The 14408-nt window shown below is 39.8% G+C and overlaps 1 protein-coding gene across 3 annotated transcripts; it reads left to right on the forward strand.

Annotated features, from left to right (window-relative positions):
• The first annotated feature begins 726 nt into the window (after positions 1-726).
• On the forward strand, positions 727-8045 carry KCNJ8 (potassium inwardly rectifying channel subfamily J member 8). Of its 3 annotated transcripts, none has more exons than XM_046644621.1 (4): positions 727-743; positions 1059-1197; positions 2040-2484; positions 6362-8045. In XM_046644621.1, exons 3-4 carry the CDS (start codon positions 2111-2113, stop codon positions 7260-7262), a joined length of 1275 nt encoding a protein of 424 aa, XP_046500577.1. In that variant the 5' UTR covers positions 727-743; positions 1059-1197; positions 2040-2110; the 3' UTR covers positions 7263-8045. The 3 variants fall into 3 exon arrangements, with proteins under 3 accessions (XP_046500577.1, XP_046500501.1, XP_046500422.1); XM_046644545.1 differs by lacking the exon at positions 727-743 and adding an exon at positions 835-857; XM_046644466.1 differs by lacking the exon at positions 727-743 and having other exon boundaries at positions 867-1197.
• Positions 8046-14408: the final 6363 nt, after the last annotated feature.

The following is a 14408-nucleotide window of genomic DNA, read 5'->3' on the forward strand; positions in this document are numbered from 1 at the left end:
TACACTTTCTACCCTGAGTCTTGGAAAATACATGAAATTTCCAAGAATTAAAGTTTCCATTAACACAAGTGCCAAATCAGGAGGCTGGACCTGTGGGAGAAAGTACATTTGTCTTTTCTGGCTCCTTTTCAAAAAGCTATAGAAAGATATTTACTGTATAACCTTTCTTGTGAGCAATTGCTCTGTTTTATCATTCAGGTCATCTAGACAAAATGGAGAAGCTGCAGCATTTCAGAAAGCAACCAATTACTGAGGAATGACCCTTTGAGTTCTAAAGTGTTGACAGCAGTCCCTGTTTGGGGTAAAATTTCTCACTGAAAGAGATTTCGAGTAGTTTTTCTTTCTTCTACTTTTGTGTGTGTGTCGTTGTTTTGGGCACGTGTGTATGTGTGTAATTCCCTGAGAATTAACTTTGGCCAATAAACAGTTACTATGGTGGGTTTCAGAACATCTGCCACCTGTATCATCCCTACCAGATGGCAATTTAATGTAAAATAAGTAAGTGTGCACACAGCTTGAAAGCCTCAGAAGACTATTTTCTAACCTCTCTACCTGGTTTTATTCAATCTGAAGTAGCCCAGTTTATCTACCCAGGTTACAAAATAAAAATAAAAAATAAATTCTCTTTACGTCAGTGAACTTGGACTCAGCAAAGTCGCTCGGAGCAGGAAGCCTTTTACAGACGTGCGTATCACGCGGGCAGCAGGGGGTCCCAGCTACTGGGAAAAGAGCTGCTTCTACAGGTCCCGCCCTCTCAGTGTCGCCCCTCCCTCTGGCCGGCTCCCTAGCACCCCCGGGCGCGCCCTCCTCCCCCACCCCCTCCCGCCAGCATCTCGGCAACTTCGGCGGCCTCCGAGGTCTGGCGCGCGTCAAAGCCCGAACTGGGAGGCTGAGTTGTGGAGCATCCTCTCCCCGCAGCCCCTCCTCCGCCCACGGCAGCGGCCAAGGGTGTAGAGCTTAGCAGGGGGAGGGGAAGATCTACACCCATCCCCCTTCCTCCCGCCCTCCCCGCGATCAGATTCAACTGCACCTTTTATTATTTTAACTCTTCTCCCTAGGACACGCGGCCCCCGGATCTGTCCCTCCGGCATTAGCGATCCCCGCTCCCGCGCGCCGGCATGGGACAGCGAGGGACCTGCCCGCGGTCGGCCGGCGTGTGCGGGGAGGTGCCGCCGCCGCGCCCGCTGCCCCGAGTCTGTAAGTTTCAACGCTCCTCCCGGGGAGGGGGGAGGCTGCCCGCGTCCCCGCAAATGATTTAAAATGCAAAACACGGCAGAGGTTTACTGGGTTGGATGAACTTTTCGGGGCACGCACTTTTAACTCCCTCCGCCGCCCTCAGGCTAGCGTCCGGGTTTTTTCTTGCAACTTGTACGCGTGATCCCTTCGTTGTAAAGAAGTTTCCATTTATAATATTTTCAGTTCCAGTGGGAAGGTTTTTTAATGCAACTCATACTTCTTTCAAGTTTAAAATACTTAATAATTTTCAAGTTACATGGCACATCGCCTATTGTTATTTTGTCAATTTACACTAAACATGTTATTTACACTGCGCAAGAGGCCACGGCCTTTTCTTTGCCTACTTCTTAAAATAACGGAGGAAGAATTTCCCCTTTTTACTTTTAATATTGCTGTATCATGTAAATACTTTGGTAAATAGATCGTGATACCCAGCTGGTCTTAATTTTCGTCATAGACGCCACGCGCTTGTATCCTTACACTAATCGACAGACGCGGTTAATCTCAGAGAATTAACATTGAGCCTGCTGTTTACAGGAAGCCTCCTGGTTTTGTTTAACTAAGGCTATGCCCATATGTGTTCAAAATGATAAGGAAAATCGAAACGGTTCTGATTCAGACCAAATAATTTCTCCGGGATCTCAGAACTCAAGCACAAACAAGATTCGTGTTTAGATTAATAAGATCATCCTTTTAGTTTTGCACGTCACCTCGAACGTATAGACATACCCCCGAATGCAAAGATCGAAGAGGTGTGGAAATGGGGGGGAGGGGAGTTTTTGATCATCGTTTCCCTCGTGCAGGAGGACGGGTATCGAGGAAAGGAGAGGCCGAGGAAGAGACAGGTGGATAGGCTGGCTATGGTGACAGGACGATGTTGGCCAGAAAGAGCATCATCCCCGAGGAGTATGTGCTGGCGCGCATCGCCGCGGAGAACCTGCGCAAACCTCGCATCCGAGACCGCCTCCCGAAAGCCCGCTTCATCGCCAAGAGCGGGGCCTGTAACCTGGCGCACAAGAACATCCGTGAGCAGGGACGATTCCTTCAGGACATCTTCACTACCTTGGTGGACCTGAAATGGCGCCACACGCTGGTCATCTTTACCATGTCCTTCCTCTGCAGCTGGCTGCTCTTCGCCATCATGTGGTGGCTGGTGGCCTTTGCCCATGGGGACATCTATGCTTACATGGAGAAAAGTGGAATGGAGAAAAGTGGTTTGGAGTCCACAGTGTGTGTGACTAATGTCAGGTAAGAATGCAGTGGGATGAGGCAGGGGTTGAAAACAGGAAAAATATTAAACTGCTCTCATCACTCTCATTTTGTTGAAAGTAAAATAAAGAATTTGCTTTAGTACTTTCCGAAACAAAAAAGTTAAAAGACTAACACATTGAAAAAGTTTAAATGCAGCTTTATGGATGAGGAGGCCCGGAAAATGTGGAGCTTCAATCCCTTGGGCTAGCCTTGAAAATATTATACCAGTTATTAAAAAAAAAAGGTTGTGGTTCAAAGAATTCCATATTGTGCCTTACTCAAAACAAAGTACAAATTTAGGTTTCAGTATGAAAAAGCTTCTGTCCGTGGTTCCAGTGTCCACAAGTAAATATCTGATCAACAAAACATTGTGTAAATGCTAGTAATATTTTTCCATGACTTCTCTTACCCATGACATTTTCAAGAATAATAAGAAAAATGGGTAAACACTGGTGAGAGGTGTCCTAGATTAAAAATCCACTAAAAATGACATAAATAAATATTAGCCCTTCTTTATCAAGATTGTCTTAAGTAGCTTGTTGCTTGCATTGGATTCCAAAACTAAAAGTTATGCTAAGACTCAGAACTAGAATAAATTAATTTTTAATGGAAATTGGTCCAAAATTTTCATGAAAGAGATTATGTAGAAGCGTCTTAATGTTGTGGCTTTCTTTCAGAATGGTAATAGAATAGGAACAAGACAATTCTTAGATTGCCTAACTTCACTTCTTTCTCTTATATCATAAGTATTTCAAAGATAAGTAAAGTGAATTTGATTTCACTGATTCTCCGCTCATATTTTTTCACAAGCTAAGAACATTTAGTTGGGGTGATTTGTCTCTTAATTTGGTTCGTTGGAAGATGGAAAGAGATCATTTTTATCAGTTGCAAAAATGTTTACTGAAGCGACACAATAATAATAATAATACTAGAAACTTTTCCAGGACGTTTTCTGAATAACATTCCAAATTCAATAATGCAAAAGCAAAGCAACTGAACAAGCACCATTCTGCCAGGCAATTGTAGACAATGAGACCTTTACTGACCCTGAAATCTTAGGAAACTAGTGTACCACTGCAAGAAGCAGAAACTCAGACTGTGAACTTGTCCATCCTTCCATTTCCTGAGTAATTACTGCAAGGCCTGCATATCAAGGAGGGATGCAGCAATGTGTGCAGGGACCACACGCCACAGATCTCAGCTCATGTTTTGAGAGAAAACTGTATTGAATTGATCCATTGCCTTTACCGTCGAGTAAATATTATTTTCTTGTCTTAAACTTATCGCAAACTTTTATCTCAAAGAAAATACAGGTGAAAAGTGTAGGTGATCATCAGTATACCAGATATAAAGGAAACAATTGAAATACTGTGTTTAACAGGTATTTGTAGGTCAAAAAGCGTTATCTATAATATTTCTCTATAAGAAATTTATGGGCACTGATTTTGGTGAATCATTTTCCTATCAAGACAAGTTTTTAATAAACATGCAGTAGACTCTCATAAAAATAGATAAACGAAAAAGATAAACTTTGAAAATAAATGACAGATTTTATTCACAAGACAAATATATTGGCTTTTCCTATGAAAAAGAAGTCATTAAGTCATTAGGGAATGTATTAAAGATCTATCATCAAAGTGCTATCCTTGCAAGGGTTGTTTTAAAAGAACTTCGCCGAGTGCACTCGTTATCAAAAACTGTTTTGCATATTCCTTCCGCAGATGTTTTCCTGCTGGTGTGAACATTAACCTCACTGTGAGAAATGGTGTTGCAAATACAAGAGAAAAGTTGATTTTATCAGCATGACAATTTTAGCATTTTAAATTGCAGTTATCTAAAAAAACTATTTGACATCTTTTAAGGTTAAAATTTTATTGGTTTTATTTTAATGTTATGGTACTATTTATACTTTAATCTCAACATACAGTTTAATTGTAACAAACCATAAATAATAAAAATTTTTTCACCAAAAATATAGAAACAGGAAAATCTCTATTCTCTCCCAAGGGGGATTTAAAAGATAACCAAGAATATTTCTAATTCTTTGCATTTTCTTTCCTTTCATAAATTCAGTGTCCCACCATATCATCAAAATTGGAAATAACTTATTGTGATAGATACTCCCCATGATGTCCAAGTAACATTTTACCATTCTCATTTTAGAATGGCTCAGTTTTCCTTTTGTGTGGATGACTTTCTAACATGAGTCAGAAAATAAACCCACATATTTCCTCTTCTTATTCAGCCTAACTCCCTCTCTAGCAGAAGAAACAAGCAGCTAAACACGTTCATCTCTTGAGATTGTTTAGCGTGGCAGGTGTCCATAAAAGGCTGAGTCTTGCACCATATAGTGTTTAGAATTAAATTCTTTCATAAAATAAACACTATACAAAGTATGGCACATGAATGGTCTCCCAAGCCATTAAAACAAAACATTTGGGAATATTCATCATTAACCTACTCCCTGAAGTCTGTATTCATTGTTAGAAATCAGTGTTGGGTCCATGCCCCGCCTCTTGGGTCCATTCTTATTCTTTGCCATGTTTTTGGATCACATGGTGTATCTTGTGTATAGCTAGTGCAAAAAGCAATTATTGTGATTTTCCATGAATCTTTTTAGTGACAAAGGGGTGAAAAAGGCACTTTTCACATTCTACTTGAAATCTAATCCAAAGAATCATCTATGCATGCTTGCTTATCCCTCACGGTGTTCCACCAAGTGCCGTGTGTAGACTCAGTGTTCAAATGTTTAAACATTTTGCTCATTCATTGTATGTGGCATTAATAGCTACATAATACTTTGACAGATGGCCTATGCATGGCTTAGATCCTATAATTAGGGAAGTTTGAAATTGGGGTTGGGGGCAAACACGAGCTAACATTGTTTCTATTAAGAAGCCACAGCCATATTGGGTATGTAGTTAAGTGAATAAATTAATGATAAGGATAACCAAATGTGATGCTTCTTAACCACGGGGATAAATCAGAATCACCCGAGAGCTCTTCCAAAGTCTTAACCAGATCGGCCCTGAACCTGCCAAATCAGTGTTCATTCACTGGATGTGGAAGAAACGCGCAATTTGGAAAATCTTGACACTTGTTGACCCCTTCCCTTCACCTCTTTTAGGGCACTAGGCCAGAATTTAGAGGATTCAAGCTCTTAATAATTATGTGATCTTGACACAGTCACTAATCTCTGCCTCAGATTCTTCCTTTAATGACTTCCGTATCCTCTATGTCACTTAGAGAACAAAATGACACAATCAATAAGAACACATTTTTTTCCAAATAGAAAAACGTTCTTTTTTATTAAAAATACTAGCATTTTTGAATGATGTGTTTTGTACCACTTTTTAGCACTATGCTTTCTCTACATAAGGTACACAAGTGTTAACTAATAAATATGATTTTAAAGGTTGTACATAATAGAAAGATCACTCATTACTCAGTACTTTCATATGACTCAAGTCACTTAAACACAGATATGCAATAAATAATAAACATCTGCCCGGTAGCAAGTTTCACAAAAGTAAACTATGCCTACAAATACAGCTGTGTGTATTTATTATTTTAATGCTTTCATATAAGTAGGCCCATCATTACATGTCCTAGAAAACATTAAAAGACATATCCCAGAAGCCTAGAGGTAGATAGAGAATTGTGTCCTAAGTCCAGAGGTGATGCATGCAGGAGAGAGAGAGAGAGAAGCAAGTGCTTCTGTTTATAATCAGATATTTGACAAGTTAAGCTGGCTGGTCTTTCCAAAAGCATTTCATAGCCTTTGGAGGAAGAAAATGAAAGATTCAGCTTGGCATGTTATGTCATTATTCAAAATTTGATCTGATGGCATTGTTTTCTGATCTCATTCGTACAGGTCTTTCACCTCTGCTTTTCTCTTCTCCATTGAAGTGCAAGTGACAATTGGATTTGGAGGGAGAATGATGACAGAAGAATGCCCTCTGGCCATCACAGTTTTGATTCTGCAGAACATTGTGGGTTTGATCATCAATGCAGTGATGTTGGGCTGCATATTCATGAAAACGGCTCAGGCTCACAGAAGGGCAGAAACTTTGATATTCAGCCGCCATGCTGTGATTGCTGTTCGAAATGGCAAGCTGTGCTTCATGTTCCGAGTGGGTGACCTAAGGAAAAGCATGATCATTAGTGCCTCCGTGCGCATCCAGGTGGTCAAGAAAACAACTACACCTGAAGGGGAGGTGGTGCCTATTCACCAGCTGGACATTCCTGTTGATAACCCTATTGAGAGTAATAACATTTTTCTAGTGGCTCCTTTGATCATCTGCCATGTGATTGACAAGCGCAGTCCCTTGTATGATATCTCAGCAAGTGACCTCGCCAACCAAGACCTGGAGGTCATAGTGATTCTGGAAGGAGTGGTCGAAACTACTGGCATTACCACTCAAGCAAGAACCTCCTACATCGCTGAGGAGATCCAATGGGGCCATCGCTTTGTGTCTATTGTAACGGAGGAGGAAGGAGTGTATTCTGTGGATTACTCCAAATTTGGCAACACTGTTAAAGTAGCTGCTCCGAGGTGCAGTGCCCGAGAGCTGGATGAGAAGCCTTCCATCCTTATTCAGACCCTCCAGAAGAGTGAACTGTCCCATCAGAATTCTCTGCGGAAGCGCAATTCCATGAGAAGAAACAATTCCATGAGGAGGAACAACTCTATCCGAAGGAACAACTCATCCCTCATCGTGCCCAAGGTGCAATTTATGACTCCAGAAGGAAATCAGAACACATCGGAATCATGACAGCAAGACAACCCCAGGAAAGACTTTTAGCAAGTGTTGACAGTTTACGCAGGGCTCTATCAGACTGTACCAGAGCTGGAATACAATAATTTGTCCTTCTCTATCTTAACACACTAAATGATATTCATATTCAAACAACAGCACTTTCTGTGTCAGTAAATAGTAACACAAGGTGGAGGATTCGTGGCTTACACTTGTTTCATACATGCAGTATTTGCTGTGATAAGCTTAAATTATGTATAAGAATTAGTTATGCTCTCATTTCTCTCAATTTGAAACACAAGAATTACATTAATAGTAATAGACCTTCAATACAAAAGTTGGCCAAGGAATGATTCTGTGTGAAATGCTTAGTGGGTGAAACCACAGATCTCTCTGTTTCTGTTGTTCACTCTGGAAATGCAAATAGGATGGGGGACAGGAAACAAAATTGTGTTCTTGATGCTTTTTGTATATCAGCCGGTATGTTCCGTGTCCTTTTTTCATGATACTGCTCCTGGTAAGACACCTGAGGCAAAAAACTACTTAGCGTTATCTGCTCCTAAGGAGATTCTGTTCATTGACTTAGTTCTTCACAGTGACCTCCAGGGATTTCCTCGTCCTCCTCATGGCAGACTGTTGGCAGAACTGGGCAAGGAACTTTCGAGAAAAGCTAAGAACATTCCTGTCTCATTTAGGACTGGATTCCCGAAAGTGATACTTACTTCTTTTGGCTTCTCACTTCTTAAGAGCTCCCGCAGGGAAATACTGTATTGACTATTTTATTAAAATATTTTCTTTGTATTCACTGTGGTTTTGTGATTTCTCTTGCACAAAATTATCCTTAGTTGAAGCTCAAGAGAAAAACATTTTTAGAGGCATGTGAAAGAGCTATCATACGATAGCGCTTACCTGTGAGATCTCTCTCTAAGGGCCCCTCTCTTTGAGATCTGTTGTTCCGAGGGAACTACATTTTTTGTTTCATTTTGATTTCATTTCATTGCAAGTTTTAAAATGTTCTCTTGACTTTTCTATCTGAGCCTGATGTATCATGGAAATCCTGTAAGCTTTTTTCTTTGAATCTCCCACCTCCCCTCTTAAAACTACACTTCCTTCCCAGTAAGATCTAAATTCAGGCCTGGCATATATAGATTTAGCGTTATTGGGCAATTGCTAAAGTGAGATTTTCTACCAAAGCTTGATTCAATCACCTTTGGCTCCTGCTTCTTCAAGGATGGGATGAGGGCACAGAAAGAAGTACTAGGGTAATAAACTATGGGTTTATTGTTATAGTTCACATAGGTAAATGTCAGATAGCTCTTGTGTGGCCTTTTACATAGATTTTTGAGTTTGTATTTACTTTACTTCGTTTATGAACATTAAAATAGGCAAGTAATCATGAATATATTCAAATCCTACCTTAAACAAAAGACTCATGATTCTAACCAGACGAAAGGAAATTATTATTTATCATCTTACTGAGTTAATCATTTCTGAAAAATTCTAACCATTCATTTGAACTCTGGACTCATAGCAAACAGGTACTTGAAACTCTACTTGGATACGTAATATGCATTTAAAACTTATTGTGTCTAAAACCAAATGCTTCATTCCAATTAACAAAACCTGCCCCCTCCCGTAGTCTTTCTTCCAATCACTCAGGCTAAAATCTGGGAGTCATACTTGACACCTCTCTTTCATACCTCACATGCCATCCTTTAGCAAAATTGGTTAGGTGTGCCTTCAAAATGTATCCAGAGTATGACCAGTGCTCTCCATACTTTAAGCTGGGTACTCATTACCCAGTATATGGATGCAGCTGTGCCAATTATTAGAATATTGAAACATTTCTCTATAAGTTGCTAAACAAAAATCTATTTTAATAAGACTTAGCCCAACTGTGACTACAAAGGTGGGTATCAGACCTCCTAGCCATTCTGGCATGGATGTGGGTCCCCCAGTTGCACTCCAGGGCGACTGAGCAGACCCAGAGACAGCTACCACACCAGCAATAAGGACACGTACAGTGCCAGCCTGCTGCTCAGTGGCAGCCCAACATTTGTGGAGGTGACACAGGCTGTGGAGCAGGTAATGTCAGGACATGGTGGGGATGAGATGCAGGATTTCTGAGCCTAGCCTTGGTGCCCAGGGGCAAATCTAGCTATGGAGCATGGGCAGTCTCCCCAGCCACCTTCGAACTGCAACCAAATGCTGGGTGCCAAGGACCTAATGACCATCGATTTAGTGGGGAAGTCAATCGACAAGTTTGATGGGGCCCCCTATGTCAAGTTTTGGCCCAGACAGGGACATCATTTAGCTAGTGAGAGCCACATCAAACGAAAGATCACATCAATAATTTCTAAAAATCTGCAGATGTTTGAGAGTATCACAATGATTTGAGAACCGATTTTTGCTAAAATATATTTAACTGGCTAGGCAGTTTTAGGTACTATTACTTTAGTTTTAGAAAATAAGAAGAGTGAGTGTGTATGTATAATTTTGACAGATGTATTGACTATAAATATTATTAGATATTTAGATTCTCCACTTCCACATTAGTCTTCATGGAGTAACCACAATATTCTTTTAAATTTTATTACATCACACCTCTGCTTAACACCTTCCTGTGGCGTTTCATTTTTCTAAAAATGAGAACCAAAATCCTTCCCAAGGCTCAGAAGCCACTACATCGCATTACTTCCACTCTTCCCCTCGATCATTCCCACACTGTCAACACTGCCTTGCTGTTCTTTGAAACAGAGCCATACATATTTTCATATCATGTATTTGCTCTTACCTGGAGCCCTTTCCCAGAAAGCATCATGGGTGTCTCCTGTCATTATTTAGGTCTCTGCTTGAGTGCCATCTCATGAGATAGTATAGTCTAGAGGGTAAGAAAATAGACTCTACAGCCAGACTCTCTTGGTTTAAATTTCAATTTCAACACCTAGCATGTGTGACGTCTTGGCAAAACTAGTTAATTTCTTTGTGCCTCATTTTCTCCATACATAAAATCAGAATGATTAGAGTACTGACCCTGTAAGTTGTTGTAAGGATTAAGTGAGTTAATATGTATAAATGGCTTAAAAGAGTTTAATTCATTCACCCAGGACAAAAGCTTGAAAGGAAGGACTGCCTTGAAATTAATTGGATTCTTAGTAAATAACTAATTCAATGCATTACATTTGTTAACTAGGACAGAGACAAAAGATCTTTACAACATGAATCTGATCTCTTAAAAAGTCTGCAGCAGGGACCTCATAGCTGCCCACTCCCAGTTGCTTTTCCTGATTCTTTGACAACTGCCATTTTTCTGTCATCAAACAGTGTAATGTGTAAAATACTACAATATGTACATACAGAGGCTGTTTTTGATTTCACATGTCTATCATTCATTTATTCATCCGGTAATATATACTGAACATCTACCATGTCTGACATTTGCCATCTGGCAAAAATAGCTAGCTGTGTTTCCCTTCTTTAAGAAGGAGGAGAAATTTACAGGCGGGGTAGGTGCTGATTCTGTTCATAAGTAATCTGAGATCGAAAGTCTCAGGAGAAAAAACTGACTTATGTGCCAGAATTGCAGAAGAGACACTTCCATCTCAAAATCAAAATCAAGACCAACCTCTAGTTACTGAGTAGGCATGGGAAGAGAGCAGAAGATCCAGAGCTGCTGAACATGCAGCTTTGCTGAGAGCTGGAAAATAGAACACTGTTCATCTTAGAACTATCATTTTTTTCCGGCTTTATCTTATCCCAATACCATAGTTTTGTTCTACAATTCCTCATCATTTATCACTTGGCTCAAGACTTTCTTTAAGTAAAAATCCTATTTCCCTGGCCACAGACATTTCCAGATACCCTTGGCCAAGTGTTCTGACACGTGTCTCAGAAACGGCAGCGACTTAAAGAAATGACCTCAGTTCCCAAAGAAAGTCTAAGTTCCAGAGAAGTTGATAGCCACTTAGTGAATACGGGGCAGTGTTTTTCGCCCCTTCATTGGTTGGAATCATTTTTTGTTGTTGTTGTTTAAAGATTTAGCATTTATGGAGCAAGAAGTGTCCTTTTTGACAATAAATTAGTCATAGATAAAGAAGAAAGAATGAAAAGATATCTACATCTCTTGGGGTTCCCACCCCCAAATTTTGTCAGTTTCAGCATGTCAAAAGTAGAGGCGGAACCAAAAGTAGTGTCTCCAAGGACCAGTGCATTAAAATAACCATAACAAATCCTACAGGCTGTTTAAGAGGAAACCCAAGGGCCGTGCTCTTCCCATGATCTTTATGCACAATTCTCATCAATGGTGATGGGAATTTCCCCACAGACCTAGGAAGGAAGTGACTCTAATTACACCCCCTTGATAGTTGACTGCACACACTCAAGTTTAAGTTCATGGAACTCTTAATCAGCCTTTAACTTCAGATCAAAATGTCGCATCAGAGACCAACTTCATTTTAGATTACTTACGTCTTCATTAGTACTCTTTTTCAATTGTTGTCCCAGTTCTCATGAAGATTTTCTTGACTGTACTGTATGACACCCCTCCCCCAACTCTGATACTCTCTGAGGTCATTTAAATGAAACTATTACTTTGCACGATGTTTATTTTAATCACTGGAGAAAACAAAAAATATTAAGGCTGGATTTCCATGTGCTATTGGATTACTTCCGTTTGTACTGACTAAATATTGAAAAAGTGGAGGATAAAATAGTTATCTGTAAAATTGAAGTTAAAATATACTTTTCACTGAAACTGTACGTACTAACAGATTTCTCAACAGGCTTCAAGTATTCACCATTGACTGTTGAAAAGTCCACACTCCTTAAGCACGATAGTCAAGACTCTTTGTGGTTTGATTCCAACACATCTTTCCAGTCTCTTTTCCCAGCTCCCCTCTTCAACATCTTATTCTGTTTCAAGTTCCTTGAATGCTTCGCTCACATTCAGTCTCCCATATGTGTCTGCAGGTCTTGAGGTTGAAAGTCTGTGCCTTCTCTATCTACCAAGACTGTTGCCTTACAAAGCCTTCTCAAATCCTTCACCCAAATTACTCCTTCATCCCCATAATGTGCACCTACCTCTGCTTATTGGTTAGTTCACAATAACTGGTATTATACAACTTTTTGATATCATATACAACTCTCCTCACTAGATTCAAAGTCTTTTCCTAAGCTACTTATCACAGTGCTTGCCTAATGATAGCAGCCATTCTTCCTTTCTTTCATAGCAATAGAGTTGTTCAGCTAGAAATACCATATTCCCCAGCCTCTGCTACACTTAGTTGTGGCCTTGTGCCTAATTTTGGGCCAAAAGCCTATGAATAGAAGTCAAATGGACCACTACCCTTCTTTAATTTTTTAATTTTTTGCTGGGAAAATTCGCCCTGAGCTAACGTCTGTTGCCAATCTTTCTCTCTCTTTTTTTTCTTCCCAAAGCTCCAGTACATAGTTGTATATTCTAGTTGTAAGTCCTTTTAGTTCTTCTATGTGAGCCACCACGATAGCATGGCTACTGACGGATGAGTGGTGTGGTTCTGCACCCAGGGACCAAACCCCAGCCACCAAAGTGGAGCACCGATCTTTAACCACTATGTCATCAGGGTCAGCTCCACTCTTGATTTTAAAAACCCTGAGCTTGTGTTTCTCCATCTTCTTTCCCATCCCATGGACCAGACACATATGTAGTGGAGACCAGCTTTGACCAGGCTGATGACGACAAAATCCACGGAGCAAAAAGAAGGAAATAATCTGAGACACTAAATGGCTTTGTGGAATTGAGCCACACTTGCCTGGACTGTCTACCTAGATAGATACAGGAGAAAGAAAGAAATATCTATTTTATTTTAGTGTTTTTAAAGGTTTTTTTTAACTGTTTGTTTCCTTGTTTTGTGACTATACTACAGCTTAGCCTTTATCCTAATTAATATGATGCCAAGTTAGATCAAATGAAAAGGCAACCCACAGAGCGGCAGGAGATATTTGCCATCCTCACATTCTACAAAAGACTCCTATCTATAACTGATAAAGAACTCTCACAAATCAATAAGAAAAATACAGACAACCAAAGAGAAATAATTGGCAAACATGAAAAAGCACGTCACAAAAGAGAGACCCCAAAATGCCAATACATATATTAAGAGGGGCTCAATTTCACTAGTAATCCAAAAAGGCAAATTAAAGGCACAATGCAATCACATCTTACACCACCAGAATGATTAATCTGAAGAAGATAAAAGCAAGTGTTGGAGAAGATAAGGAGCAACTGGAACTCACATGTACTACTAGTAGGAGGGTATACAGTCGTGTGTCACTCAACAAGGGGGATACATTCTGAGAAATGCATCCTTGCATAATTTAGTCATTGTGCAAGCATCGTAGAGTATACTTACACAAACCTAGATGGCATAGCCTACTACACACTCAGGTTATATGGTATTAATCTTATGAGACTGCCATTGTGTATGCGGTCCATCGTTGACTGAAACGTTGTGATGTGATGCACAATTGTGTTGCCATAACCGCCTTGAAAAACTGTTTGATAGGGTCTTCTAAAACTAAATATAACAAAATCTATAATTCTACTTTGAGTATGTACTCAAAAGGCTTGCATAAGAATGTTTATAGTATCATTATTATTATAGCCCCAAACTGGAAACAACGCAAATGTTCATCTATAATAAGATGGATTTGTAAATTGTAATGTAGTTCTACAATGAAATACTATAGAACAATGAGAATAAATAATTTACAACTACTCTTATTGATAAATATCTCATAAACACACTGTTGAGTAAATGAAAAGAGTTAAAAACAGGCAACACAACTCTGCGGTGTTTACAAGTCAGGACATTATTTATCCTTGAAGGGCAAATTAGTGCCCTGGAAGACAGCATCAGGGGGCTTCTGGGGTCCTGTTAATGTTCTGTTTCTTGAACTGTGTGCTAAGTACTCAGGCGTATTCACCTTGGGAAAATCCACTGGCTGTACACTATAAGCTGTGCACTTGTTTTTATAAGCACAGCTTCTTTCAATAAAATTTAAAAGAATTTAAGCAAACAAAAAGAGTTAAAGAGAAGAATAAAATGAGAGGTAAAAAATGAATCACTTAAAACTAATCAACAGTGATGGAAGTCTGCTTTTCTAATGGTGTGGCAAATGCACTGA

This window comes from Equus quagga, chromosome 1, assembly GCF_021613505.1.
Source record: "Equus quagga isolate Etosha38 chromosome 1, UCLA_HA_Equagga_1.0, whole genome shotgun sequence".
Classification (NCBI taxonomy): domain Eukaryota; kingdom Metazoa; phylum Chordata; class Mammalia; order Perissodactyla; family Equidae; genus Equus; species Equus quagga.